We start from the raw sequence: 27,005 nt of genomic DNA, 5'->3' as shown, positions 1-27,005 counted from the left end.
TGTTCAGCCGCTCGGATTATGCGCCCCAATACACATGAACTTGGTTGGTTGTCACCAAGCCGGACAAGTGGCTTTTCTCCTTGTTCACTAGTTCCTGCACCATAAGATAACTCGCCCAACACTGTGCCATCGAGAGGGAGGAAGCAAACGTTAATGTATATATATTTTTAGAAGTTGTTGTAAAACAATTAGAGTTTAAACTCATACACGCTACAGTTTAACGCTATTGCTCGTTTCGTCTTGTGTTTTATGAACACCGTCACCACGTCTGTTTGTACCTTCTGATCTATTTTGCTTGAACTCGTTTGGTAAAATATCCTCTTGTAGTGGATGTAAAAGGTCGCTGTTTCTGTCTTATTTTGTTTTGATAATGATAATGGCTTTAAGTTAACAGAGTTGCAACCAATTCATCTATATTACACATGTATTCATATTTCGGTATGTAACTAGTGCATGTTCCTAAGCCCGCGATCGAACTCACAACCAGTTGGTATACAAACGAGCAAATTATTAAAATTATCATCAGTAGGGATTAAAATCCAAAATTCCATTTACATGATACGTGATGATACTTTTTACGAGTATGCATTTTTTTTGCCTCATGATATTAATCTCGTATACATTCTGATATTAAGCTATGGGTTTCGTTATTACTAGAATTCCGCGGTTCGGATGGGTAGCTCTTTTTGTGTTTATTTTTATAGTTAAAGTCACTATGGCCTTGAGCTGTGACCTATGGCACCCCAACTCAAAAGCGGTCATCTTCTGACCCTGGCCAATACGCATACCAAGTCTAAAGAAATATTGATAGGAAACATAGTTGAGAGCTCACGACGCAGAGGCAGACGTCGACGCCGGAAAAAGGAGTTCGTATCAATCTGTCATCCGTTGCTAGCGACACACATATTGTGTTCTAAATAATACACAGTTGTACTAATCAATAAGGAAAGGCATTGACTAGTAATGTAATGTTTTATTCAATGTTTATGTAAGTTACGCTTAAAATGAAACTGTTGACGTATATCAAACAACTGCCCCTTTCGTTCATCCTGAAAAAGACGATGCTTGATATCGTATCTTTATAAATATGACAGAAGCTACAAAATAAGAAACTGGAAAGTATTCATAAAAAAACTAAAAGTCCGTTTAGTACCGTTATAAAGATCAGTGTTACGCTGTGTATTTATCATAACAGTAAAACGCCAGCAAAGGATAAATGTATGCCGTAATGGTGTACCAGCCGTCTAATTGAAGTTGGATCCCAGTACAAAACAAGATGGATATACGCAATTTAAAATCTTACCACTCTCAAACTGTAAAGTTTAACAGTTAAATGTATCCCTAAGCCGATTTCAAGTAATATTACTCTGACAAAGTCATAAGAGGTATACTGACACGCGCTTGGACACTGTACGCCGACATCCTCGTGGTGGCCACAATTTTCCACCCCGATACCATTGTGTCTGCAGAAGAAGATGCTTGTGTCGGCGGATGTGCAGTCTACGTCATCTAGCAGAATGGGCGAGGAGGACGAGCCCGGACCGTACACCGTAGCTCCTTGTGCTACTGCTCCCGTCCTGGTATATAAGACGAGTTACTAAAGAGCTTATTATAGTTCCGATGAACAATTTTGAAAACAGTGAAATGTACAATACATCTAACAGTTTTAAAGTCCCAAGTGAGGTCCACTGGAGACCTGATTAACATGTTCCGTTGGAGAAAAGTTTGCCGCTCAGTAGTAAGTAAACGTAACAATTAATTACTAAAAATAAAAAAAAAACGCTGTCGTTAATGCTCACCTGGAATATCCGAGCATGTTACACACGACCCCGGCGTCCGTGTCCCCAAAGCCGTCATCACAAACCGTGCCCCACGTGACACCGCTGTCATCCGAAACCTCCACCCGACCTTCGTGTGAGGTAGAACGGCTCACAAGACGCACACGGAAGTTGTTCGCTATGTTACAAAAACATGCATTACGTGAAAACGTTTATGCGCGTTACGTTATAATAAGTTGCACTGCTATGAGCTGAATAATTTGATGCAACTTATAATTATCTTAATGTATTCATGCATTTTTTGTTTGTAATATTAGTTTCACGAACTGTGTATTTGTTATAAAAGTTTCAAATAAAACAAAGACGGTCTTATCGTTTGTTTTACGAAAACCAAAACTGGTATACATTTTGATGCGGACAAATATACCACATCGAGTGTATGCAACATGAGCGTTCTCTAGTTTGTTCAGTTTTGTTTCTTTTCAATAAAGCAAACAAAGCGCGTTACCGTTTAGACAAGAAACACCGACGTCCTCGCTGTGTCCACAGTCGTTCACACCGATGGGGCTGTGCCGGCAAGCGAGTATGTTCGCCTCGCTCCCCACGCAGTCGACGTCATCTAACAGGATGTGCTGCGATGTCGATCCTTTGCCGAAGTAGGAAATCGATTTCGTAATAGCGGATCCTCTGAATAAAGAATGATTAATATATCTGATCTACTGACAAAACACGGCTAAATTAGAATTAAAGTTTGTATTTGTTTAAAAACGTTGTACAATTTTGGGCTGCGATAATGTATTTTCCGTATCTAACTGCCTCACACATAAATAGTTTACTCTGTCATTTTAAAGCTCTATCAAAGTATATGCCGCCCCAACAAAGTACATTTAGGATCATCAATATTCATGTAGCACCATCAAAGTAAAAGTAGCCCCATCAGCGTACTAGTAGCCCCATCATAGTACATGCAGTCTCATCAGAGTACATGTAATCCCATCGAGTTACATGTACCCCAAACAAAGTACATGCAGCCTCATCAGAGTACATGTAGTTTCATTAAGATATATGTACCATCATCATAGTGCATGTAGCCCCATCGAATTACATGCATTCCCTTCAAAGTCCAAGCAGCCCCATCAAAATGCATGCAACCTCAGTTACAATTAGCCTCATTAATGAATATGTAACCCCATCAAAGCACATGTATTCCAATCAAAGTGCATGTATCACCATAAAAACACATTATGCGTCAAAAAAGTACATGACACTCCAACAAAGCTTATGCAGCCCAATCAAATTACATGTAGACCTATCAAAGTTCTTGCAGTCTCATCAAGATGCATGTACCACCATCAAAGTACATGTAGCCCTATCAAAGTTCTTGCAGTCTCATCAAGATTCATGTACCACCATCAAAATACATTTAGACCTATCAAAGTTCTTGCATCCTCATCAAGATTCATGTACCACCATCAAAGTACATGTAGACCTATCAAAGTTCTTGCAGTCTCATCAAGATTCATGTACCACCATCAAAGTACATGTAGGCACAACAAAGCTTATGCAGCCTAATCAAAGTGCATGTAGACCTATCAAAGTTCTTGAAGTCTCATCAAGATTCATGTACCACCATCAAAGTGCATGTAGACCTATCAAAGTTCTTGAAGTCTCATCAAGATTCATGTACCACCATCAAAGTACATGTAGACCTATCAAAGTTCTTGCAGTCTCATCAAGATTCATGTACCACCATCAAAGTACATGAAGCCCTATCAAAGTTCTTGAAGTCTCATCAAGATTCATGTACCACCATCAAAGTACATGTAGACCTATCAAAGTTCTTGCAGTCTCATCAAGATTCATGTACCACCATCAAAGTGCATGTAGACCTATCAAAGTTCTTAAAGTCTCATCAAGATTCATGTACCACCATCAAAGTACATGTAGACCTATCAAAGTTCTTGCAGTCTCATCAAGATTCATGTACCACCATCAAAGTGCATGTAGACCTATCAAAGTTCTTGAAGTCTCATCAAGATTCATGTACCACCATCAAAGTACATGTAGACCTATCAAAGTTCTTACAGTCTCATCAAGATTCATGTACCACCATCAAAGTACATGTAGACCTATCAAATTGCATGTAGCCTCATCCAAGTTTATGCAGCCCTTAAAGAACATGCAGCCTCATCAAAATACATGTATCACCATAAATGTACATGGATCATCATAAAGGTACATGTCAACCTTGTATGCGTCAAAACGTTGTTAATTTTACACTGACTGTCAATGATATAATATTTGATTGTGTAGTACATTCTTCTGTGCGGTTGTTGATTTTAGATCGGTAATTATTGGAAGTTAATGCTGATTTAATTTCACATGATAAAGTAGCAAACCTCTCGTATCCAAGCATGACACAGACGACACCCGCCTCCGTGTTGCCAAACCCGTCATCACAAACGGTTCCCCACGTGGTCCCAGCGTCCACGGAGATCTCCACCCGCCCTTCCCTTGAGGAAGACCCATTCGCCAAATGTATCTGAACATCTGACATCGACGCTGCAGTTAGAATAATAATTACATTGTGTAAAGTTATTTTTTATGTTTCAAAGTCTGTAGGGTCGAAGTCACTTTACTGCTAGGCGCGTCTGTCTTATGGGTAGCGTGTTCAAGTCCACACAGGGCGTGTTTTAGCCTACGTAGATTCACAAATTTATCAGCAAAATTATCATTTTCATAAAAATACGCCCTTTTAACATATGCATACAGAAGCTGAATCATAAACATTAGTTTTGTAGACACCTGAGAAATATGATATGATCTTCAAGTTTATGCATGCTCCGCTAAGGCTTGTACTTTTTTATTTTGTAAGTAGACAAGTGCGAGGCTATGAACAAAACCACGCCGTCCCCAAACTCACAGTATACTCGTGTTCACTAAACCGACCGTTCCAAGGTTCCAAGGGAGTTATACAGTTATTTATTGATATAGCTACTTTGATGCCTGTGTGTTTGTGGGTTTGTACGTGTGTGTCTCTTGTGCAATGTCACCTGGGGCAGAGGTTACGAACAGTCAGGAGCCTGAGTTTAGACTTAAGACTCATTATGGCAAAACTTCATTTCATTGTAAGTTTCCTTTTATCAGAGTATGATAACATGATGGTTAACTTTGCTGAAGTATATTGCTGTTTGAATGTTTTACTATTATTAACATAATTTTTTTTAAATAAATGGAATAAACATGATTTTTTGTTCCTTTATAGAAATGCTAATCTGAGTCTGAGTCTAGACTTTGAATTTAGACTGGTCGTAATCCTGGCCCAAGGGCCCTTAGCGTGTGCCTCTAAGCAGGGGTAATATCCGAATTCTTCATCTTTGGGCATGTTCCTGTAGTTTTCTTTTTATCATCTTTGTTTTTGTTTTAATTCTTACTTCATCAAAAGAAAAGCAATTTAAAGTTATCTAATCAATTTAGGAACATACTGGACAGACAAGAAACGCCGATATCTTCGCTATGACCACAATTATTGACACCGACCGCGCTATGCTGACAATCGATGATGTTTGTCTCGGAGCCCCGACAATTTACGTCATCAAGCAGGATCTTCATGCTGCTCGACCCAGACCCAAACCGACTCGTTGTTATGGCCCCTTGTCTGTTATGTAGGAAATTGCTAAATCAGTACATGTATACAATAATCACAGGTTATTGAAAGAGTGAATTATGCAAGTTATGTAATCTAAGTGTTGTATTTTTTGGTCTAATGAAGAAAAAATATCTATACCTTTTGCACGATAAAAACCAGCGCGATAGAAAGCATAGTACGATATCTCGACCACTCACTGTTAACTAGGTTATATTTGACTGCTGGTTTACAAAATATTTCATTCCAATATAACGTTGACCCTGTCCTGATTCAGTATTGGAATTACAGGCCTATCTTGTATACAAAAACCAATGACTAACACGGCATGCTATAGATTTACGAAAGAAAGTCCGGATTTTAGTCGAATTTTATCTTAAACCTAAAGAAACATCAATTATGGATACATTATATATTTTTTTCATTCCCTTAACTGTTTTTAAAATTTTACAAATTAATACAATTTTTCTTTTCAAAATGTCAATGTTGAAGCTTATAAATCGCCGAGGGAAAGTTTTAATTCATTTTGTTGCAATGTCAAACACGGTTCTGCATATAATCACTTATATTGAAGAATTATGAAAGTAGACCAACCTAGCAACATCTCTGTGAAATTGTACTGAATTTATTCCAGTGATTTTAGAACAGAGTTCCACTATAGCGGCATGAAAAACAAGCTAAAAGGAAGAGGGAAACCATTTCAATGGAATTACTAAGAAATCTAGTCAGCGATAACCTTAAGATATACAGTTGTCGCTATTGTTATATTGATATCAGGCAAACCCCAGCAACGTCCCCTCTCACCACCAGCATTATTTCTTTAACAAATCAAATAAAGGTTGAGGGAATATTGAAGAGGGACACACGAAGAATATTTCTGCAAAATAAATAAGAAATATGACAAACGATTTCACAGGCATTAAATAATTCTGTATGTAACCCCTTTACTTAAAGAAATCCGAAAGAGGCCACCAAAGGAACATTCTAGTAAAGTTTTATGAACATTAGCTTAGTAGTTTAGTAGGAGATGATGTTTGAAGCAAAAGTTGGTGACGGATGACGTATGACAAACAAAAGGGGATCACATCATAGTGGGCTAAAGTAGATAAGGTACCTCTCATATCCCAGCATACTACACACAACCCCGGCCTCGGCCGTTTGGAAGCTGTCGTCACAGATGGTCCCCCACGTGACCCCATTGTCAACGGAGATCTCAACGCGACCTGCGGTCGGTGTGACACCGCCCGTTAGCCGAACCTGGGCCGGATACACTGTATTGGGTGTGGTGGACGTGTTAAACACATACAAAGGGAATTTATAATTGTTAAAATTGCCCTTTTACCTAATTAGATTTGGAAGTACTTTAAATATCTCAGTCGATTTGCATATATTTAAAATTCAACTGGATAGGGACGACTTATTCGCACACTCTGCACAACCCTAGTTTAGCAATTACTATCTTTTTATACACAAGTAATATTCTGTGTTCAAATGAACCTTCAAAATAGGTAAACTAATATTTAAGCAATGTTTCAGCATTATTGAAAAAACCCAAGACTTTGTCATATTTTCTTTTGCGATGGGGGATAATTAGTTTTAATCATACTTAAATTAGCTAGTGTTAAATTTTAAAAGAAACAGAGTTATCATTCCAAAATGTAATGTTCCAAGAACATTTTAATGCAATTTTATTCTATTTGAAATTATAAAGCTATACACATAAATGCCACAAATGACTGATTTACCATCAATAAAATGGCAAATATTTCATCTCCCAAAAAACAGTACACTGTACTTTTAGTAAATAGGCGCGTGAAAATTTTCTAATGGTAAATATTTATTATAAATGCTACCATAACAGGTTTTATATCAGGTGCCTTACTTTCTCCCTTTAGACTTTCATTAAAAACATTCAGTCGTTCTTCAACTATTCATGACAATTCCTCATTTTTGACCGAATACGAGTCCTGAACTAAAATATGAACGCTTTATAGAATGTTTATGAGTGCGGAGTGCGTACATGAAGGACAAATGACGCCGACGTCCTCGCGGTGTCCGCAGTTGTTTGTGTCCACCTGGCTGTGTGCACAGTTGACCACGGACGTCTCCAAGCCCGAGCAGCCCACATTGTCCAGGTGTACGGATTCCGACTGCACACCCGCTCCAAAATACGCCGAACCCTTTGCAACAGATCCGTTCCTGCAAAAGTTTGAATTGGATGTCACAAGTTGGGGATCGCTCACAATTTTTTTTCACATGTCGACCATTGTTCGTCAGTAACAAATCAAAGAGATTCAAGTTTGGTATTAAACAATTATTTACAGTTTGGTATAATTCCTTATTCGAAAGGAAGACATATCTAAAAGCAAAACTTTGTTAACGATGAAAACAGTCGCTCAATGGTTGTTGATTATAGCGATTTGCCAGTTAATGAATTATTCAGGGCTAAACAAGGCACCTGTCTACTCCTAGTTACCTGGGAAATCCTAACATACCACAGACCACGTTAGCCTCCGTTTGACCGAAATTGTCGTCACAAATCGTTCCCCAACGGCCGTTTAAAAATATTTCTATTCGTCCTTGGTTGCTTGATGTCGAACCCGACAAGTAAACCTGTCCCTCTGAAGCAAATACATAAACAGGAAATAAACACATCATTTATCAAGTGCTTGTTATTGTGTGTGCATTGCACAACATTCGCTTTACTTACCTTCAATGGTGAAATATGAACAATATCAATTGTTCCATCTACAGTCGATCAAATGAACTATTAGTTACATGCGTTACCTGTAGCACAGATGACGCCAGCATCCTCATTATGGTCGCAGTCAGTAAGCCCGAGCGGGCTGTGCGAGCACTCGAGGATAGACGCCTCATTTCCGGTGCAGAAAATGTCGTCCAGCAGTATCGGATACGACGTCTCGGCCGGCCCGAAAAACGAGCTGTTCTTGGGTATTGCATTGGACCTTCAAGAAATGATGTATTATCACAAAAAGTTGCTAAGTTAAAAATGGTGTCTTACACCCATCGCTATTGTCGAATATTAAAAGACATTTAATTAGTTTTGATCATCTTTATTTCAAACAAGATGCATAACAAAGTAAAGTTTAATAACCGACAATAATAGCTGTATTCACGTAGGTAGCTAACCCATAAATCGGCAGATATTACGCAAGTATAAACCTTGAAAATCCAAGCATCCCACAGATCACATTGGCGTCACTCTGATCAAACCTGTCGTCACAGACGGACCCCCACGTGCTGCCATGGTCGAGGGAAACCTCGATTCGACCCCGACTTGTCGAGTTTGCCCCGGCAAGGCGCACACTCAACCCTGAAGTGTAACATGCATACTCAAAACGTTTCAAACTAAGTAAATTGTGAGTGTATTGTGTCTCCCAACTTCATCACATACCATAAATAAATCAAGACACATGTCATTTATTAGCATGACATTCAGCGTATCATAATAACTCTTGTCAAAAAGAATGTAAATATTATTCTATGGCCATTGCTTATGTTGCAAGATGCTTAACATTATTTTTGTTTGGATTCAAACTAAACAGGACTAAAGGAATGATTAGGAGGCGCTTGTCAACGACGCGTACATTAGATAACAGCAGAACCGTTGTAAGAACTTAGTATGCAACAGTGAAATTGATACATCACATACAATATCTTACCGCTAGAACAGGAAGTTCCGTCAGACTGCAGCGTGTAGCCTTCTTGACAAACACATGTTCTACCGTTATTTCCCAATGGCAAACATATATGCTGGCAGCCTGCATGATTGTTTGTGCAAGCATTTGATCCTGCCATGAAACAATACATTTTCAGGATATAAATTATAATGATAAACACATAATATTCTATCTATGTTTTTACTATAAGTTCTTTTTCCACATGCCATATCATTGAAATCGAGCTGTCTTAGTTAATTACATGTTATTATTTCGTATTTGAATTGTTTGCAAACTTCATAAGGTTTTTTGAGGTACCGGTCGAAGACGTTTCCGCCGACACCGCATACACATCGTTGAGTCTACCGAACGCAGCCTTTCCGAATTCAGTAGCAGCACCGCCAGCAACGGACAACCGCATAATAGAGCTAAGAAATATAAGATGTACAAGAAAACATTTAGTATAGCTTGATTTGGAAAAGTTAAGCTCGAAGTTATCTGAGATATGTTAACTGATACGAATCACGCTCGAGAAAACGAGTTAGTGCTGCTATCTATTTTACGAATCACAATAGGTAGAACCAGTATGTTTTAGTAACCTTTTTTCACGAATCACGTTTGATAAAACCAGTAGGTGTTGGTAGTCTTTTTAATAAATTACGCTCTCAAGAGAAACAAAACTTGTTGGTATTCGTTTTAACGAATCGCGTTCGAGTCTGTTTCCTTGGTACGATCAATGGGAATTGTTGTTCTTTTTAGAAACAACAAGGTCTGGTTGGGCAGGATACCGCTATCTCTTGGATCTTAAATCGCTGGTGACATGTGAGAATCAAGGAGAGTTGGTGTTTTTCTTTTTACTAATCGCGCTCGATTCTGCCTCATAGGTAGAACCAGTGAGTGGTGGTGTAAAAAAACGCGCTCGATTTTGTTTCCTTGTAGAACCTTTAACTGCTGGAATTTTTAAGAAATCATGCTCGATGCTATTCTTTTGGTAGAACTAGCAACTGCAGAGGTTTTTACGAATAACACAGCATTATTCAATTGCCTTGATGATAGGCAGATGACTTATCCGTAGAGAAATCATTTGATACTTGTTTTACTGTCAATTACTTGAAAATCCAAGCATTTTTCAAGATCAATTTATTTGATGCGTAGTTTAAAGCTGTTTGAACAGAGCTTGACTTACTGAGCATTCCAGTCGGTATAGTAAAGATATTGCCCACTTAAAGCCAATCCATAGAAATGGGAGCTTGTATTTGTATAAAGAGTTTGTCGGTTGCTTCCGTCAACATTTGCCTTTTCAATTTGTGTCGTTCCAGCATCCGCCCAGTAGATTGTCTGACCTAAAAAATATATATGTATACCTGATACGAACACTGTCAATAAAATCAATGCATTTTCAAAAAAAGTTCTTATTTGTTTTCACTTCGTGTAAGTAATAAATATGAACATTAAAATTTATGTTGACAATATTAAGATCATGTAAGAACTTCTATATAGAATTTCTTTTGGACTCATGTTGAGGGCAAACAATATTGAGATCGATTTCAGACTCGTGTGGTAAAGCAACAAAAGTGAAATCGGGCTCTGACTCCTGTGGCAAGCACACATTAACGGACTATTAAGACAGCATACAATATAGGAATCGGACTCGGACTACTGTTTTAGCATACAATAAAGGGATTGAAATCGGACTCCTGTTGCAGCATACATGTAATATAGGGATCGGATTCGGACTTCTTTGGCAGCACACTATATAGGAACCGGACTTGGACTTCTTTGGCAGGACACACAATAGGAATAGGACTCGGACTACTGTGGCAGCATACAATATAGGGATCGGACTCGGACTTCTGCGGCAGGACACACTATAGGACTCGGACTCGGACTACTGTGGCAGCATACAATATAAGGATCGGACTCGGACTTCTGTAGCAGCATACAATATAGGGATCGGATTCGGACTTTAATGGCGACACACTATATAGGAATCGGACTTGGACTTCTGTGGCAGGACACACAATAGGAATCGGACTCGGATTACTGCGGCAGCATACAATATAAGGATCGGATTAAGACTCCTGTGGCAGGACACACTATAGGAATTGGACTACTGTGGCAGCATTCAATAGAGGGATCGGAATCGGACTTCTGTGGCTGGGCACACTACAGGAAACGGACTCGGACTACTGCGGCAGCATTCAATAGAGGGATCGGAATAGGACTTATTTGGCAGGGCACACTACAGGAAACGGACTCGGACTACTGTGGCAGCATACAATATAGGGATCTGTCACGGACTTCTGTGGCAACACATACTCTAGACATTGGGTTCGGATTTCTATGACAGACTCACAATATAAAGATAAGGTTCGGACACCTATTGTAACACGGAATATAGGGAGTCACATAATATATAGATTTGTTTCGAACTCCTTCGGTAGACACTGTTTATGTCCCTGTTTATAAAGAATTCGAAATTTTAACATATAATTTAAGACAATCTAATTGGTAATATAAATTAAATTTAATTAACTAGTAATGCAGCAACATTTGCACAGACACTAGCATGTGTCTTACCTGTAGCATCAAGTGCAATTGCATTTGGGAGTCTCAGTCCAGATGTTATAATCATGTGCCTGTTTGACCCATCATAGTTGGCAACCTCTATCTTTGGAACGCTGCCCCAGTCCGTCCAGTACATTTTCCTAATTTGTCAAAACTTGTTATCAGTACAGTGTACTTTTGTTTGAGTTTTTATACTGTTATAGCAATAACTGTCTAGTGCAAATTAAGTTCAATAATTAAGAGCAATTTTGAATTGTTCCCATTACAGCAACAGTTACGCTGGTTTTGAAATATTGGATATTCTTATATTATTTTTATATAGTATTCAAACTATATGTTTGCATAAACACCTAAACAAATATATTGGAACTTTAGTTATATTGATTTAAGATATGGTGTGTGTGTGTGTGTGTGCGTGTGTGTGTGTGTGTGTGTGTCCCCTTAGAATGTTTTCTATATTTCATGTGTTTCCGGTCCGGATCCAAAACACCCGGCCTTACGGCACGCGCGTATGCCAGTATCTAAACTTGCCGTATTACCGGCATTGGAGCTTCCCAAAGGGGCGTATTTAGGATTCAGAGCGGTAGGACATTATTGATCTTAATTCTTGCATACCTTAAATTATCCTTTTGTTAATTCGCATGTGTGTACATTTTTCCAAAAAGCACTTGCGACGTTGTTTTCCGGTACCATGACCCGTTGTCGTTTTAAATCAATGATAGCGTCAAAGAGGGTTGACGATTATTTATTGTCATTTTAAGTCTTGAATCATCATGGTTTTGTATGCGCTAAATTAAATGAAGTAAAGCCTTTATTATTCAGTGAAATATGTACTAAATAGCGCAACGTTGCGCGTGACTCACCTCGTATAGGAGATGCCATACGGAACTATCCAGTACGGCTAAATTCACCGAAATGATTGTCCGGTGTGAAGAAAATATGTGTTTAAAGCATAAGAAGTCATCACCTGTTTGTTTTATCGAGCACGATGCCCCTTGGCTCGTCCAGGCCTTGGTCGATGATAACAGTCTGGCGGTGCGAGTCCAGGTCCACCACGCTGATCACATTGGTTCCTGTGTCCGTGTAAAACAACAGGCGCGCACCCGCGTCAATAGCCATTCCGTCCGGCACTGAACCTGACAAGGAAATGTTAACATAATTTCATAATGTCATCACTCGTGCAACAAGAATCAAGATTGAATATACTTTCCAATATCTTTTACATTCAAAAACTGTTTTTCAGATTTTATCAATTACTGCTCATCGACATTTGACATAAGACAGCTTATCAGTTCAAAAACAGATTAAGGAATTTGACTTAAACGAAGGCGAATTACAAAACCCCAAGTCCAGAGAACGCTGAGCAAACTACCTAAAGAGAGCTGGCTCATTAACCAGCAAAGCATTATAACAGCCAACTTTAGCTTTAAAACATGCTTACAAGAACTGCGAACAAAACTCTTTGAAGCGTTGAAACAAACACTTGACCGTTTCTTCAGTGCAAAATGGCATAAAGATCGTGCTTGACGAGCACGCCTTGCTAAGTTTTTTTGCAAAAAGAAGTAGGCCACTTACTGGTGGAGAGTTTCTCTATAAACGTGTACCCTGTCCCTACTATATCAGTCTGCATGATCAGTTTAGCCTGAACGTCAGTAAAGTACACGTGTTGATGCTCATTGTCGTAATCCACTGCAACGGGGTTGGCTAGCGTTGGGTTGAGCGAAATGATTTTCACGTATCCTTGTGTGGCCATGTCCATTCGATATATAGCAGCGTTTATTGTGTCAGTAAACAATAAGAAACGTTCAGGAACAGTACCTGTTAAGTTAAATAAGCAATTGGTCATTAAGATTGATCTCTTATTTGTAAACATCACCAAAACAATATGACTCATAATGCAAAAAACATTCTTAAATTTCAACATTTCAGATATAAGATATGAAAGACAGGTGTGATAAATCTACAACATGATAACAGTACAGACCAAAGGAGCAAATGTTGTCGTTGCAAAAATCAACAGAGCAGCACTTGTGGCAGTCTGCCTGTTGGCGCTTCTCCACGGACCGACCAACAATGACAGTCTCCTTCAGAGCACACACCTACATTATACGGTAATGGGCTTACGTTTGTTGTTGAATGATTCTTGAACATAATGAACAGGTTCTTTTATCAATTAAAAGCATTGATACAACAATCCAGACATAAAGAAATCATGCATTTTCACTCAACGTAGCCTTGGCGTTGCGTTGCAGAAATCCATCTTAATATTTTAGAATTTCTGAATATCGCCATTTGTTATAGAAAATTAAGAAGGGAGAGGTGTGGAGGTAACCAAAAGTTTGTAAGACTGGTTTACCGCTGTATCCCTACATCCCATATCATAAACGGTTCCTGCCGATGTCCGGTGACTCTGCTGGTAGCACGACTGAAAACACGCAAATACAAAACAGGAATTAAATTTGGGCAAAACAGTGATACCCATTGCACATTTTTAATAATTTCATGTCCATTTACGGGCTACAAATGTACTTTTAACTAAACAGACTGTCTGACTAGTAGTAAAGTTCATTGATAACACTCATACTGATACTTATTTTGTTTGTCTTTATTCTTTCTTTGCGTTCGCAAAAGACTTACCTGTCCTGCTGCACATGTCAGTCGACCTTGACACGAATCCGGTGATGTCACATCGTGGCAGTTTAGGCATTGCAAACAACCTGATGAGTAATTTAAATATTTAAAAATTGGCTCAAGTTTAGATAGAAAAATCTCATCATATTCAATATTTTAATATTATTTATCACTAATTTATTTTAGCTCAATTGTGAAGACAGCTTGGATATGTCCATTGCCTGGGTACAAACTACAAGAGACGTCTTCTTTGAAATGCACTGAGAATGTTCCGCAGTTTGGGATCGAAGTCACAACCTCCGAGACCTATATCATTAGAACACTCTCACCTTCAAATTATTTAAGATTTGTTTTCCCACGGCTATGTTAAACTAGTAAATATCTACACGTTACTGACCTACGTTGCGAACAAGAAAACTGCACAGGATGAGTTTGTACAAATCTGAAATGAAATAAATGTTGAAGGAAGATTAAATGATGTTAGTCTTAAAAACTTAAATCACGGTATAAGTCAATATTTCAGTTAATCTTTTTCAAGCCTCCGTGCACCGAAAAAAGGCTTTACTTACATTCCATAACTTTCACAAGTGTTAACTTTTGCAATCAAAATTTAATTTTAATACGACTACGTTCAAATGGTCTTTCCTCTTATTTATATACATAAGATATAGGTTGATCTGTTGGCTGTTGTTTATGAAAGTGCAAAAGAAAGTTGATAAATATCACGTTCATTTCGTCGAAAGTCCGGGTCTGTTGTAAATATGTCCTGTTAGGGAATGCCGTTGTTTTGTCAGTGTGATGGGAACAGACATGTGTAAAAGAGGAAGACGTAATCAATCTTTCTTTATTTGTCAGCCAAAATGAACTGTATAAACTCTGTAATTCTTACACTTAAAAAATATCACGATTATATGAACTGTTTAACTAACTAAAATTTGTTTTTATAAAAGGAAAAATTATCAGTTCGCCACCTTAGTGCAATAACTCAATATCTGCTTCAATTTCAATATGCAGTTATTGAGTTATTGCACTAGGGTGACGAATTATTAATATTTGTTAGTTTCTGTACTACATGTTACATAAATCATATGTCATCACAAGTGTAATTTTCGTCTCGGTTTAATAACATGTTCTTAACTAATACAATGGCAGCTACAGGGCAAGCCAAGTAGTCAAACATTCAAATGTAAACCCTATTTCAGGGCACAGGGTAAGGGCCCAAACGACATTGAACAGACACAGACGTACACAAACAACAACCAGACGACACACGAATATAGCTTTAGAAAGCCACATAGAAAACGACATTGAACAGACACAGACGTACACAAACAACAACCAGACGACACACGAATATAGCTTTAGAAACCCACATAAAAACGACATTGAACGAGAGACACAAGCGTACGAACATCAGAGACGCATGAACATAACAGATGTGATTACCGCCTGAAATAGTCAGTGAAAAACGGATTCACTAGAATATCAATTTCACGCGTTACGGGAGTTCAACTTGAAATATGTGTCAATCGCTAACATTTAACAGTATTACGGTCATTCCACCAGGCAACTTCACGCTGTATATATTGTTAAATTAGTTTATATTTTACAGGGTACATTTGATATATTGTCCTATGCAATGATTTTTTTTTTAATCCAGACAAATAAATGAGACTCGACTATTATACTTTGCAAATGTACACAGGTTTGCAGAGTTAACCTTCTCTGGTTTTGCATGGCCATTGGCTTATTTTGTAGCCAGTGTTTGCCTTAGTGCTATAGTGTTTTTTAACTTATCTTACACACGTTTCTTTGCCGGCTGCACGTCATCACTCAACCTGGTGTTGCATATAAGCGTGTTGTTGTTTAAGTTAAACCGGAGTAAAGCAAAGATCACGAGTTTACCGGAGGTTTAAACTGGTTTTTATGCGCATAACCTCACGCATGTCCCAACATTTATCGATTATTTAAAATATATGCCTCATCGGATCCAGCGTCAACTTGAACGCAATGAAGAATAAAGTAAAAATAATATAAAATAAGATGAAGCACTTAAAGACCGGGTAAGGATACACCTGCAAACGAAGGAATCAAGTCGGATCAACATTGCCAACTTTTAAAAGGTACGATGCAGTCATTCAAAGACAGCAATCTGACAGCAATTTAAAGTTTAAAAACAATGTCTTAATACAGTCTTATAAGGTAAGCCGCATTTTACAAACCAGAAGATAAAATAAAATGAAAGTGGAATGAAACAATAAGACAAATATATGCTGTCGAATATTCTTATCAAAACGAAATGACCTATTTCCAATATGGAATACCAAAAGCGAAGCCTCTTTATCAGACGTGTTTGATTTACTGCGTTTTAATTTTGAAGGCTATATAAATCACGACATGTTTAATAAATCAGGGAATATACATTCTAAATTGTCATTAATGTATCTATGGTATTTCGCAAAAAACGCAAGACCTCTAGATTTTGAGATGAATGCACTCTCCTTACAATATAGGCATTGGTTTGTAAGTAAAGAAGCATAGATAAAATCGAGGTATACCTGCATAGCCCCTTTATATAAAACACCATAAACAGTGATTTGTACGGTATCTGTTTAAGATTGATGCATTTTAGAGATCCAGTGAAATGTTTGTATCTTATATGATCATAATTTAACACTTCTCGGAACTAAACATTGGATTTAGCATGGTTTTTATTTTTGATATCTGTAATTTAATCAGGGGTAACCATAGATTGGTAGGAAGGGCTAACTTATCTTTATTAAAAAAATACTTAAAAGATATTTGTCGATTTCAGTTTTAAATTCGTTTTATATTTCTCGAGAATCAAAGCAAAATACATATTCACGAATTGCTAGTTATTTAGTTTTTATCAAGGGAAAGTAACTAAAATTTATTATTGCCTAGTTCTAAAACGTGATATTTTCGTTACTTACTAAGTTTGTACTGAAAAGCTCACTCTTTTTATTTCACTGATAAAACTCACCGAACATCATAAAATATATTGCTTTTCTATCAATGGTAATATTTTCCTCAAGCGTTTTCTTCAGGGACTACTTCAATTAAGCATATTTCAGTTGAATTATACATGTATCGATATAAATTTCAGATGATATTCGGTATTTAGGACCGTTGTTTAACAATTACCTTCTTAAACTGTTTGTAAAATCTCTAGAACTAATATGACCAACATTGTTGTAAGCTAAGACACGTGTCGTTAACTGAAACGACTTTATTATAATTAAATATTAAATTCGGAATGAGCATTTTATGTTAATGATGTATTACAGATATTGCTTTATTTTTGAAATACTGTGAAACATAGAGTAATGTAGCCCAAGTAAACCGGTTTCCTTTTAAAAATTCCTGTACTGTTTAAGCAGACATATATTGAATACTTTGTTCGGCGTCGTCGTCACCACACTTTCGTTTTCGATCTCTAACTTTTGAATAAATTGTTGTTAAGTATTTAAACGTGTTGTGCATATTTAACATGACCAGAAGATGAACCCTATTGATATCGATGTCAGTAGGTCGTCGTCCAAGGTCATTTTTACATGAATTTTGAATGATTGGACATTTCCGAGAAAAACTTATGTTATGATACATTTATTTTTTAAATCGCGAACTAAAGCGTTGTGATGAACTGTTACACTTTTTATGAAACCAAAAATGTGGTGCTTCTGTCAATTGAAAGTGATTTCATACTAGTAGCTCTACTAATATGTACCAAATGTTGCCACGGTGACCTTTGTATTTTATATTTTGGGTATACGGGCCTTCGACCCATTTTTGGTCCTTTGTACTATGCCTGCGTGGAACAACCTGACTCTAATGGGTGCTGTAACTATGCAAATGGTACAAGGAATAGTAACGATCTTTAGTAATGGCCCCAAGTAATGACCCCAAATACAATATAAAATATCCAAACTAATGATCCCAATCGACAATCCCAACTAATGAGGTCGACTATGATCCTTAGTAATGAACCAATCTGATGATGACAAGAAACGATCCCAACTGATGATCCAAAAACAAATGATCCAACTACTGATCTCAACTAATGATCCCACCAAGTATCCCAAATAATGTTACCAAATAATGATGCAACTAATGATGCCAAGTAATGATTCCAACTCATGATGCCAATTTATGGTCCAATCAAATGATGCCAAGATATGATCCAAATAGTGATCCAAAGTAATGAACCCAACTAATGATTCCCAGGTATGATTCATGTAGCAAAGTAATGAACCTAACTAATGATTCCCAGATATGATTCATGTAGCAAAGTAATGAACCCAACTAATGATTCCCAGGCATGATTCATGTAGCAAAGTAATGAACCCAACTAATGATTCCCAGGTATGGTTCATGTAGTAAAGTAATGAACCCAACTAATGATTCCCAGGCATGATTCATGTAGCAAAGTAATGAACCCAACTAATGATTCCCAGGCATGATTCATGTAGCAAAGTAATGAACCCAACTAATGATTCCCAGGCATGATTCATGTAGCAAAGTAATGAGCCCAACTAATGATTCCCAGGCATGGTTCATGTAGCAAAGTAATGAACCCAACTAATGATTCCCAGGTATGGTTCATGTAGTAAAGTAATAAACCCAACTAATGATTCCCAGGTATGGTTCATGTAGCAAAGTAATGAACCTAACTAATGATTCCCAGGCATGATTCATGTAGCAAAGTAATGAACCCAACTAATGATTCCCAGGCATGATTCATGTAGCAAAGTAATGAACCCAACTAATGATTCCCAGGCATGATTCATGTAGCAAAGTAATGAACCCAACTAATGATTCCCAGGCATGATTCATGTAGCAAAGTAATGAACCCAACTAATGATTCCCAGGTATGGTTCATGTAGTAAAGTAATGAACCCAACTAATGATTCCCAGGCATGATTCATGTAGCAAAGTAATGAACCCAACTAATGATTCCCAGGCATGATTCATGTAGCAAAGTAATGAACCCAACTAATGATTCCCAGGTATGGTTCATGTAGCAAAGTAATGAACCCAACTAATGATTCCCAGGCATGATTCATGTAGTAAAGTAATGAACCCAATTAATGATTCCCAGGCATGATTCATGTAGCAAAGTAATGAACCCAACTAATGATTCCCAGGCATGATTCATGTAGCAAAGTAATGAACCCAACTAATGATTCCCAGGTATGGTTCATGTAGTAAAGTAATGAACCCAACTAATGATTCCCAGGCATGATTCATGTAGCAAAGTAATGAACCCAACTATTGATTCCCAGGCATGATTCATGTAGCAAAGTAATGAACCCAACTAATGATTCCCAGGTATGATTCATGTAGTTAAGTAATGAACCCAACTAATGATTCCCAGGTATGGTTCATGTAGTAAAGTAATGAACCCAACTAATGATTCCCAGGTATGATTCATGTAGTAAAGTAATGAACCCAACTAATGATTCCCAGGTATGGTTCATGTAGTAAAGTAATGAACCCAACTAATGATTCCCAGGCATGATTCATGTAGCAAAGTAATGAACCCAACTAATGATTCCCAGGTATGGTTCATGTAGTAAAGTAATGAACCCAACTAATGATTCCCAGGCATGATTCATGTAGCAAAGAAATGAACCCAACTAATGATTCCCAGGCATGATTCATGTAGCAATGTAATGAACCCAACTAATGATTCCCAGGTATGATTCATGTAGTTAAGTAATGAACCCAACTAATGATTCCCAGGTATGGTTCATGTAGTAAAGTAATGAACCCAACTAATGATTCCCAGGTATGATTCATGTAGTAAAGTAATGAACCCAACTAATGATTCCCAGGTATGGTTCATGTAGTAAAGTAATGAACCCAACTAATGATTCCCAGGTATGATTCATGTAGTAAAGTAATGAACCCAACTAATGATTCCCAGGTATGATATATGTAGTAAAGTAATGGACCCAACTTATGATTCCCAGGTATGATATATGTAGTTAAGTAATGAACCCAACTAATGATTCCCAGGTATGATTTATGTAGTAAAGTAATGAACCCAACTAATGATTCCCAGGTATGATTTATGTAGTAAAGTAATGAACCCAACTAATGATTCCCAGGCATGATTCATGTAGTAAAGTAATGAACCCAACTAATGATTCCCAGGCATGGTTCATGTAGTAAAGTAATGAACCCAACTAATGATTCCCAGGTATGGTTCATGTAGTAAAGTAATGAACCCAACTAATGATTCCCAGGCATGATTCATGTAGCAAAGTAATGAACCCAACTAATGATTCCCAGGTATTGTTCATGTAGTAAAGTAATGAACCCAACTAATGATTCCCAGGTATGATTCATGTAGTAAAGTAATGAACCCAACTAATGATTCCCATGTATGATTCATGTAGTAAAGTAATGAATCCAACTAATGATTCCCATGTATGATTCATGTAGTAAAGTAATGAACCCAACTTATGATTCCCAGGTATGATTCATGTAGTTAAGTAATGAACCCAACTAATGATTCCCAGGTATGATTCATGTAGTAAAGTAATGAACCCAACTAATGATTCCCATGTATGATTCATGTAGTAAAGTAATGAACCCAACTAATGATTCCCAGGTATGATATATGTAGTAAAGTAATGGACCCAACTTATGATTCCCAGGTATGATTCATGTAGTTAAGTAATGAACCCAACTAATGATTCCCAGGTATGATTTATGTAGTAAAGTAATGAACCCAACTAATGATTCCCAGGTATGATTCATGTAGTAAAGTAATGAACCCAACTAATGATTCCCAGGTATGGTTCATGTAGTAAAGTAATGAATCCAACTTATGAATCCCATGTATGATTCAAGTAGTAAAGTAATGATCCCAACTTATGATTCCCAGGTATGATTCATGTAGTAAAGTAATGAACCCAACTTATGATTCCCAGGTATGATTCATGTAGTAAAGTAATGAACCCAACTAATGATTCCCATGTATGATTCATGTAGTAAAGTAATGAACCCAACTAATGATTCCCAGGTATGGTTCATGTAGTAAAGTAATGAACCCAACTAATGATTCCCAGTTATGATATATGTAGTAAAGTAATGAACCCAACTAATGATTCCAAGGTATGGTTCGTGTGGTAAAGTAATGAACCCAACTAATGATTCCAAGGTATGATTCGTGTAGTAAAGTAATGAACCCAACTTATGATTCCCAGTTATGATATATGTAATAAAGTAATGAACCCAACTAATGATTACAAGGTATGATTCGTGTAGTAAAGTAATGAACCCAACTAATGATTCCAAGGTATGGTTCGTGTAGTTAAGTAATGAACCCAACTAATGATTCCAAGGTATGATTCGTGTAGTAAAGTAATGAACCCAACTTATGATTCCCAGTTATGATATATGTAGTAAAGTAATGAACCCAACTAATGATTCCCAGGTATGATTCGTGTAGTAAAGTAATGAACCCAACTTATGATTCCCAGGTATGATTCATGTAGTAAAGTAATGAACCCAACTAATGATTCCCAGGTATGGTTCATGTAGTAAAGTAATGAACCCAACTTATGATTCCCAGTTATGATATATGTAGTAAAGTAATGAACCCAACTAATGATTCCCCGGTATGATTCGTGTAGTAAAGTAATGAACCCAACTAATGATTCCAAGGTATGATTCATGTAGTAAAGTAATGAACCCAACTAATGATTCCCAGGTATGATTCGTGTAGTAAAGTAATAAACCCAACTTATGATTCCCAGTTATGATATATGTAGTAAAGTAATGAACCCAATTAATGATTCCCAGGTATGATTCATGTAGTAAAGTAATGAACCCAACTAATGATTCCCAGGTATGGTTCATGTAGTAAAGTAATGAACCCAACTAATGATTCCCAGGTATGATATATGTAGTAAAGTAATGAACCCAACTAATGATTCCAAGGTATGGTTCGTGTGGTAAAGTAATGAACCCAACTAATGATTCCAAGGTATGATTTATGTAGTAAAGTAATGAACCCAACTAATGATTCCCAGGTATGATATATGTAGTAAAGTAATGAACCCAACTAATGATTCCCAGGTATGATTTATGTGGTAAAGTAATGAACCCAACTAATGATTCCCAGTTATGGTTCATGTAGTAAAGTAATGAACCCAACTAATGATTCCCAGGTATGATATATGTAGTAAAGTAATGAACCCAACTAATGATTCCCAGGTATGATTCATGTAGTAAAGTAATGAACCCAACTTATGATTCCCAGGTATGGTTCATTTAGTAAAGTAATGAACCCAACTTATGATTCCCAGTTATGATATATGTAGTAAAGTAATGAACCCAACTAATGATTCCAAGGTATGATTCGTGTAGTAAAGTAATGAACCCAACTTATGATTCCCAGTTATGATATATGTAATAAAGTAATGAACCCAACTAATGATTCCAAGGTATGATTCGTGTAGTAAAGTAATGAACCCAACTAATGATTCCCAGGTATGATTCGTGTAGTAAAGTAATGAACCCAACTAATGATTCCAAGGTATGATTCATGTAGTAAAGTAATGAACCCAACTAATGATTCCCAGTTATGATATATGTAGTAAAGTAATGGACCCAACTAATGATTCCCATGTATGATTCATGTAGTAAAGTAATGAACCCAACTTATGATTCCCAGGTATGATTCATGTAGTAAAGTAATGAACCCAACTAATGATTCCCAGGTATGATTCGTGTAGTAAAGTAATGAACCCAATTTATGATTCCCAGATATGATATATGTAGTAAAGAAATGAACCCAACTAATGATTCCCAGGTATGATTCGTGTAGTAAAGTAATGAACCCAACTAATGATTCCAAGGTATGATTCATGTAGTTAAGTATTGAACCCAACTAATGATTCCAAGGTATGATTCATGTAGTAAAGTAATGAACCCAACTAATGACTCCCAGTTATGATATATGTAGTAAAGTAATGAACCCAACTAATGATTCCCATGTATGATTCATGTAGTAAAGTAATGAACCCAACTTATGATTCCCAGGTATGATTCATGTAGTAAAGTAATGAACCCAACTAATGATTCCAAGGTAGGATTCGTGTAGTAAAGTAATTAACCCAACTAATGATTCCAAGGTATGATTCGTGTAGTAAAGTAATGAACCCCACTTATGATTCCCAGTTATGATATATGTAGTAAAGTAATGAACCCAACTAATGATTCCAAGGTATGATTCGTGTAGTAAAGTAATCAACCCAACTAATGATTCCAAGGTATGGTTCGCGTAGTTAAGTATTGAACCCAACTAATGATTCCAAGGTATATGATTCGTGTAGTAAAGTAATGAACCCAACTTATGATTCCCAGTTATGATATATGTAGTAAAGTAATGAACCCAACTAATGATTCCCCGGTATGATTCGTGTAGTAAAGTAATGAACCCAACTAATGATTCCAAGGTATGATTCATGTAGTAAAGTAATGAACCCAACTAATGACTCCCAGTTATGATATATGTAGTAAAGTAATGAACCCAACTAATGATTCCCATGTATGATTCATGTAGTAAAGTAATGAACCCAACTTATGATTCCCAGGTATGATTCATGTAGTAAAGTAATGAACCCAACTAATGATTCCAAGGTATGATTCGTGTAGTAAAGTAATGAACCCAACTAATGATTCCAAGGTATGGTTCATGTAGTAAAGTAATGAACCCAACTAATGATTCCCAGGTATGATTCGTGTACCAAAGTAATGAACCTAACTTATGATTCCCAGGTATGATTCATGTAGTAAAGTAATGAACCCAACTAATGATTCCCAGGTATGGTTCATGCAGTAAAGTAATGAACCCAGCTTATGATTCCCAGGTATGATTCATGTAGTAAAGTAATGATTGCAACTAATTATTCCTTGATATGATTTCAACTGATGACCCTTAGTAATGATGCCAACCAATGATGTCAATTTATTATCCCAACCAATGATCCCAACTAATGAACCTGACTATTGATCCAACTAATGATGCCATCTAATGATGTCAATTAATTATCCCAACATATAATCCCAACTAATGATCCTGACTATTGATCCAAGAAATTAAAACAACTAATGGTACAAGGTATTGATCCAAGTAATTATCCCAACTAATGATACCAAGTATTGACCCAAGTAATCATCACAAATAATGATTCCAGGTATTGATCCAAATAATTATCCCAACTAATGATACAAGGTATTGATCAAAGTAATTATCCCAACTAATGATACCAGGTATTGACCCAAGTAATTATCCCAAATAATGATACCAGGTATTGATCCAAGTAATTATCCCAACTAGTGATACCAGGTATTGGTCCAAGTAATTATTCCAACTAATGATAACAGGTATTGGTCCAAGTAAGTATTCCAAATAATGATGCCAGGTATTGATCCCAACTAATGGTGCCAATTAAAGATCCAACTACTGATGCCAAGTAATAACCCAACTAATGATGCTAAGATATGAACCCAACTAATAATATCAACTAATGATTCCAACAGTCAATAAACAAGTGAGTTTATAGAATCAAAACGTGTTTCCAGTGAACATTTAATTTTATAGTCCAATCAAAACAGAGAGATATCTGATTTGTCCACAGACACAGAGATATCAGCAACTGATCGAGCGTTGTTTTCAGATGAAAATATTATTTCTTCTGTTTTGAACCGGCGTTAGTGTTGCTCATTAATAGGTGAAGTGAGCAAACACCCGAATTGAGTTAGAGTTAACTTACAGTTAAAGTAAGTTTTCCTTTTTGTTTAACAGGGAAGACATGAAAGATGTTTATTACAAACATTTGTAAGTAGTTCAGAGACGAAACATGTTGCCATTATTGTTCTTTTTCATAGTATTTTGTGACCTGACTGGTTTTCAATTTTTTCAAAAATAGATATTATTTGACAACTTCCAAACTATTTCAATTTGGCGTTTAATGCATGACTAACGTCTTTTACCATTTTTGACATGCCTGATGACACATTTAACCAAAAAAGTACACGTACAAACTCTATAACACTGCCTTACATTACTTACATGGATAAATACAGTTTGCATGTATATAAGAGGATGCCCAAAACTGCCCATTTCGACTTTGTTTTAAATTTCTGCTTGTCGTTCGTTTATTGTTAATGGATGAATCATCAAGACGTATAAAATGATCCGAAGGACCAGATATGAATAAATACAATGTGGACGAGGTCTGTGAGGACTCAATACAGCCAACATACATGCAGTGTAGGATCGGTCAAACAAATTATGAAAATAGAGGTTTGATTGAAACTGTTCAAGACAGTAACGAAATCTAATGTTTTGCCCATGGGGAAACGCAGATATATCCGAATTCTAGTCGTCAACATTTTTGTTTAAGGTGTAACACTCCAATACTATCCCATTGACTGACGTTATAAACATAGTTTTATATTACTTTCAAGCTTTCACCTGCTACTGTAACCCTGTTAAAGAGGGTACAACGTGTATATTTGCCTGTAATTTAACGTGAACTTGAACGTGTACATTTACCTTGGATAAATATGTAGCTCAGATCAAAAAGTTATTTGCGCACTCTTTCTTTAAGTGAGCACATGCCTTTTGTATGCTCAGTTATACAACAGTTATCAAACTAACTTAGCAAAGCTTAGTCGTCAATAAGGTAATAAAAGTACGATTGAAGTACCATTTTGCAACGAAAAGACAGTCAATTTGTACCGTCCCTAAAGCAAGTTTGAACAAAAGGTTTTCGATATTTAAAGCAATTAAGACTTTTTAATTGCCTGGTTGATGTGAAACCAATACAAACTGTGCATGTACGAAACCTTTGCAGACGTATGAGTTTGCCCTAAAGTTGGTAGGTTTACGCTGATAAGAATATGGACGATGTCAGTTGGACTTCTTTGATGTGTGAAGTAGATTTATAGGCAATATATATGCTGATTCAATATTCAATAATTCTCCAAAACTTTCAATTGCTAACTTTATTTGCGTACAGTCGTAATCGCATAAATAAATGAGTTAAACAAGGTATATATTAGAATTATTGAACAGAAACGACATAGTAAAACATATCATATTCATACCGTTTCAAATCTTATCGAAAATTCTCCAAGTAATAAAAAAACTAAGTTTGCAAGTAAACCGGATTTGCAAACTTATACCGGATGCTGTTATTTGTAGAAAGCGCTTCATATATTAAACAACTGTTGCAGAACTAATAAGGCATTTAAATAGTAGAACATCAAAATGAATACGAGTTTTTCGCATAAATATTAAAGATCATCATTCTTCTTTTAAGTAAAAAGAAAAGTTTAATCTATCCGAAAAGACGGAATACTCAGCGATACAAAGATGACAGAAAACAATGGTTCTGTTTGCATGTGTGCATGAATTATATAAAAATAAAGTGTATTTCGAGTCTTAATTTGAAAGAAACTGGCCACTGCCACTGATACTGATACACCTCTGATCTTGAACTTACATACATTATTATTAATATCGTGACCTCTTATTTCGTATAAAGGAGGCAAATAACTACTTTTAATTATACTGTATTTTTTATAGAATTGCAGATGTGTTGAACAGTTGTTTGCGTAATCTGTTTATTACGTGTACCAAATTAAAATTGATTATCG

The 27,005-nt window shown here is 36.6% G+C and overlaps 1 protein-coding gene across 1 annotated transcript; it reads right to left on the bottom strand.

Moving 5' to 3' along the window:
- Positions 1 to 953: 953 nt before the first annotated feature.
- On the bottom strand, positions 954 to 14,938 carry LOC128245261 (deleted in malignant brain tumors 1 protein-like). Its single transcript, XM_052963423.1, has 22 exons — positions 14,873 to 14,938; positions 14,701 to 14,745; positions 14,310 to 14,389; positions 14,029 to 14,097; positions 13,657 to 13,771; positions 13,248 to 13,490; positions 12,640 to 12,808; positions 11,685 to 11,812; positions 10,291 to 10,447; positions 9,423 to 9,532; positions 9,108 to 9,236; positions 8,608 to 8,758; positions 8,212 to 8,390; positions 7,901 to 8,045; positions 7,445 to 7,623; positions 6,539 to 6,695; positions 5,264 to 5,436; positions 4,178 to 4,340; positions 2,287 to 2,465; positions 1,800 to 1,956; positions 1,396 to 1,577; positions 954 to 1,049 (listed from the first exon to the last, which is right to left on the bottom strand). Coding segments are annotated over exons 1-22 (2,919 nt in total). The 5' UTR covers positions 14,880 to 14,938; the 3' UTR covers positions 954 to 1,047.
- Between the last annotated feature and the right edge of the window lie 12,067 nt (positions 14,939 to 27,005).

The sequence above is a fragment of the Mya arenaria genome, chromosome 2 (genome assembly GCF_026914265.1).
Source record: "Mya arenaria isolate MELC-2E11 chromosome 2, ASM2691426v1".
NCBI lineage: Eukaryota > Metazoa > Mollusca > Bivalvia > Myida > Myidae > Mya > Mya arenaria.
The sequence above is the reverse complement of the archived record's forward strand: the minus strand, read 5'-3'. Positions and strand labels throughout refer to the sequence as shown.

Bases quoted from the DNA above. Each gene is read 5' to 3' on its own strand.
- LOC128245261 (XM_052963423.1), bottom strand. The intron at 7,624-7,900 runs GTAACTAGGAGT...AAACTTTTGCAG, and splicing joins GGTATGTTAGGATTTCCCAG to GAACGGATCTGTTGCAAAGG. The intron at 4,341-5,263 runs GTATGTTCCTAA...TTCTAACTGCAG, and splicing joins CGGCGTTTCTTGTCTGTCCA to CGTCGATGTCAGATGTTCAG.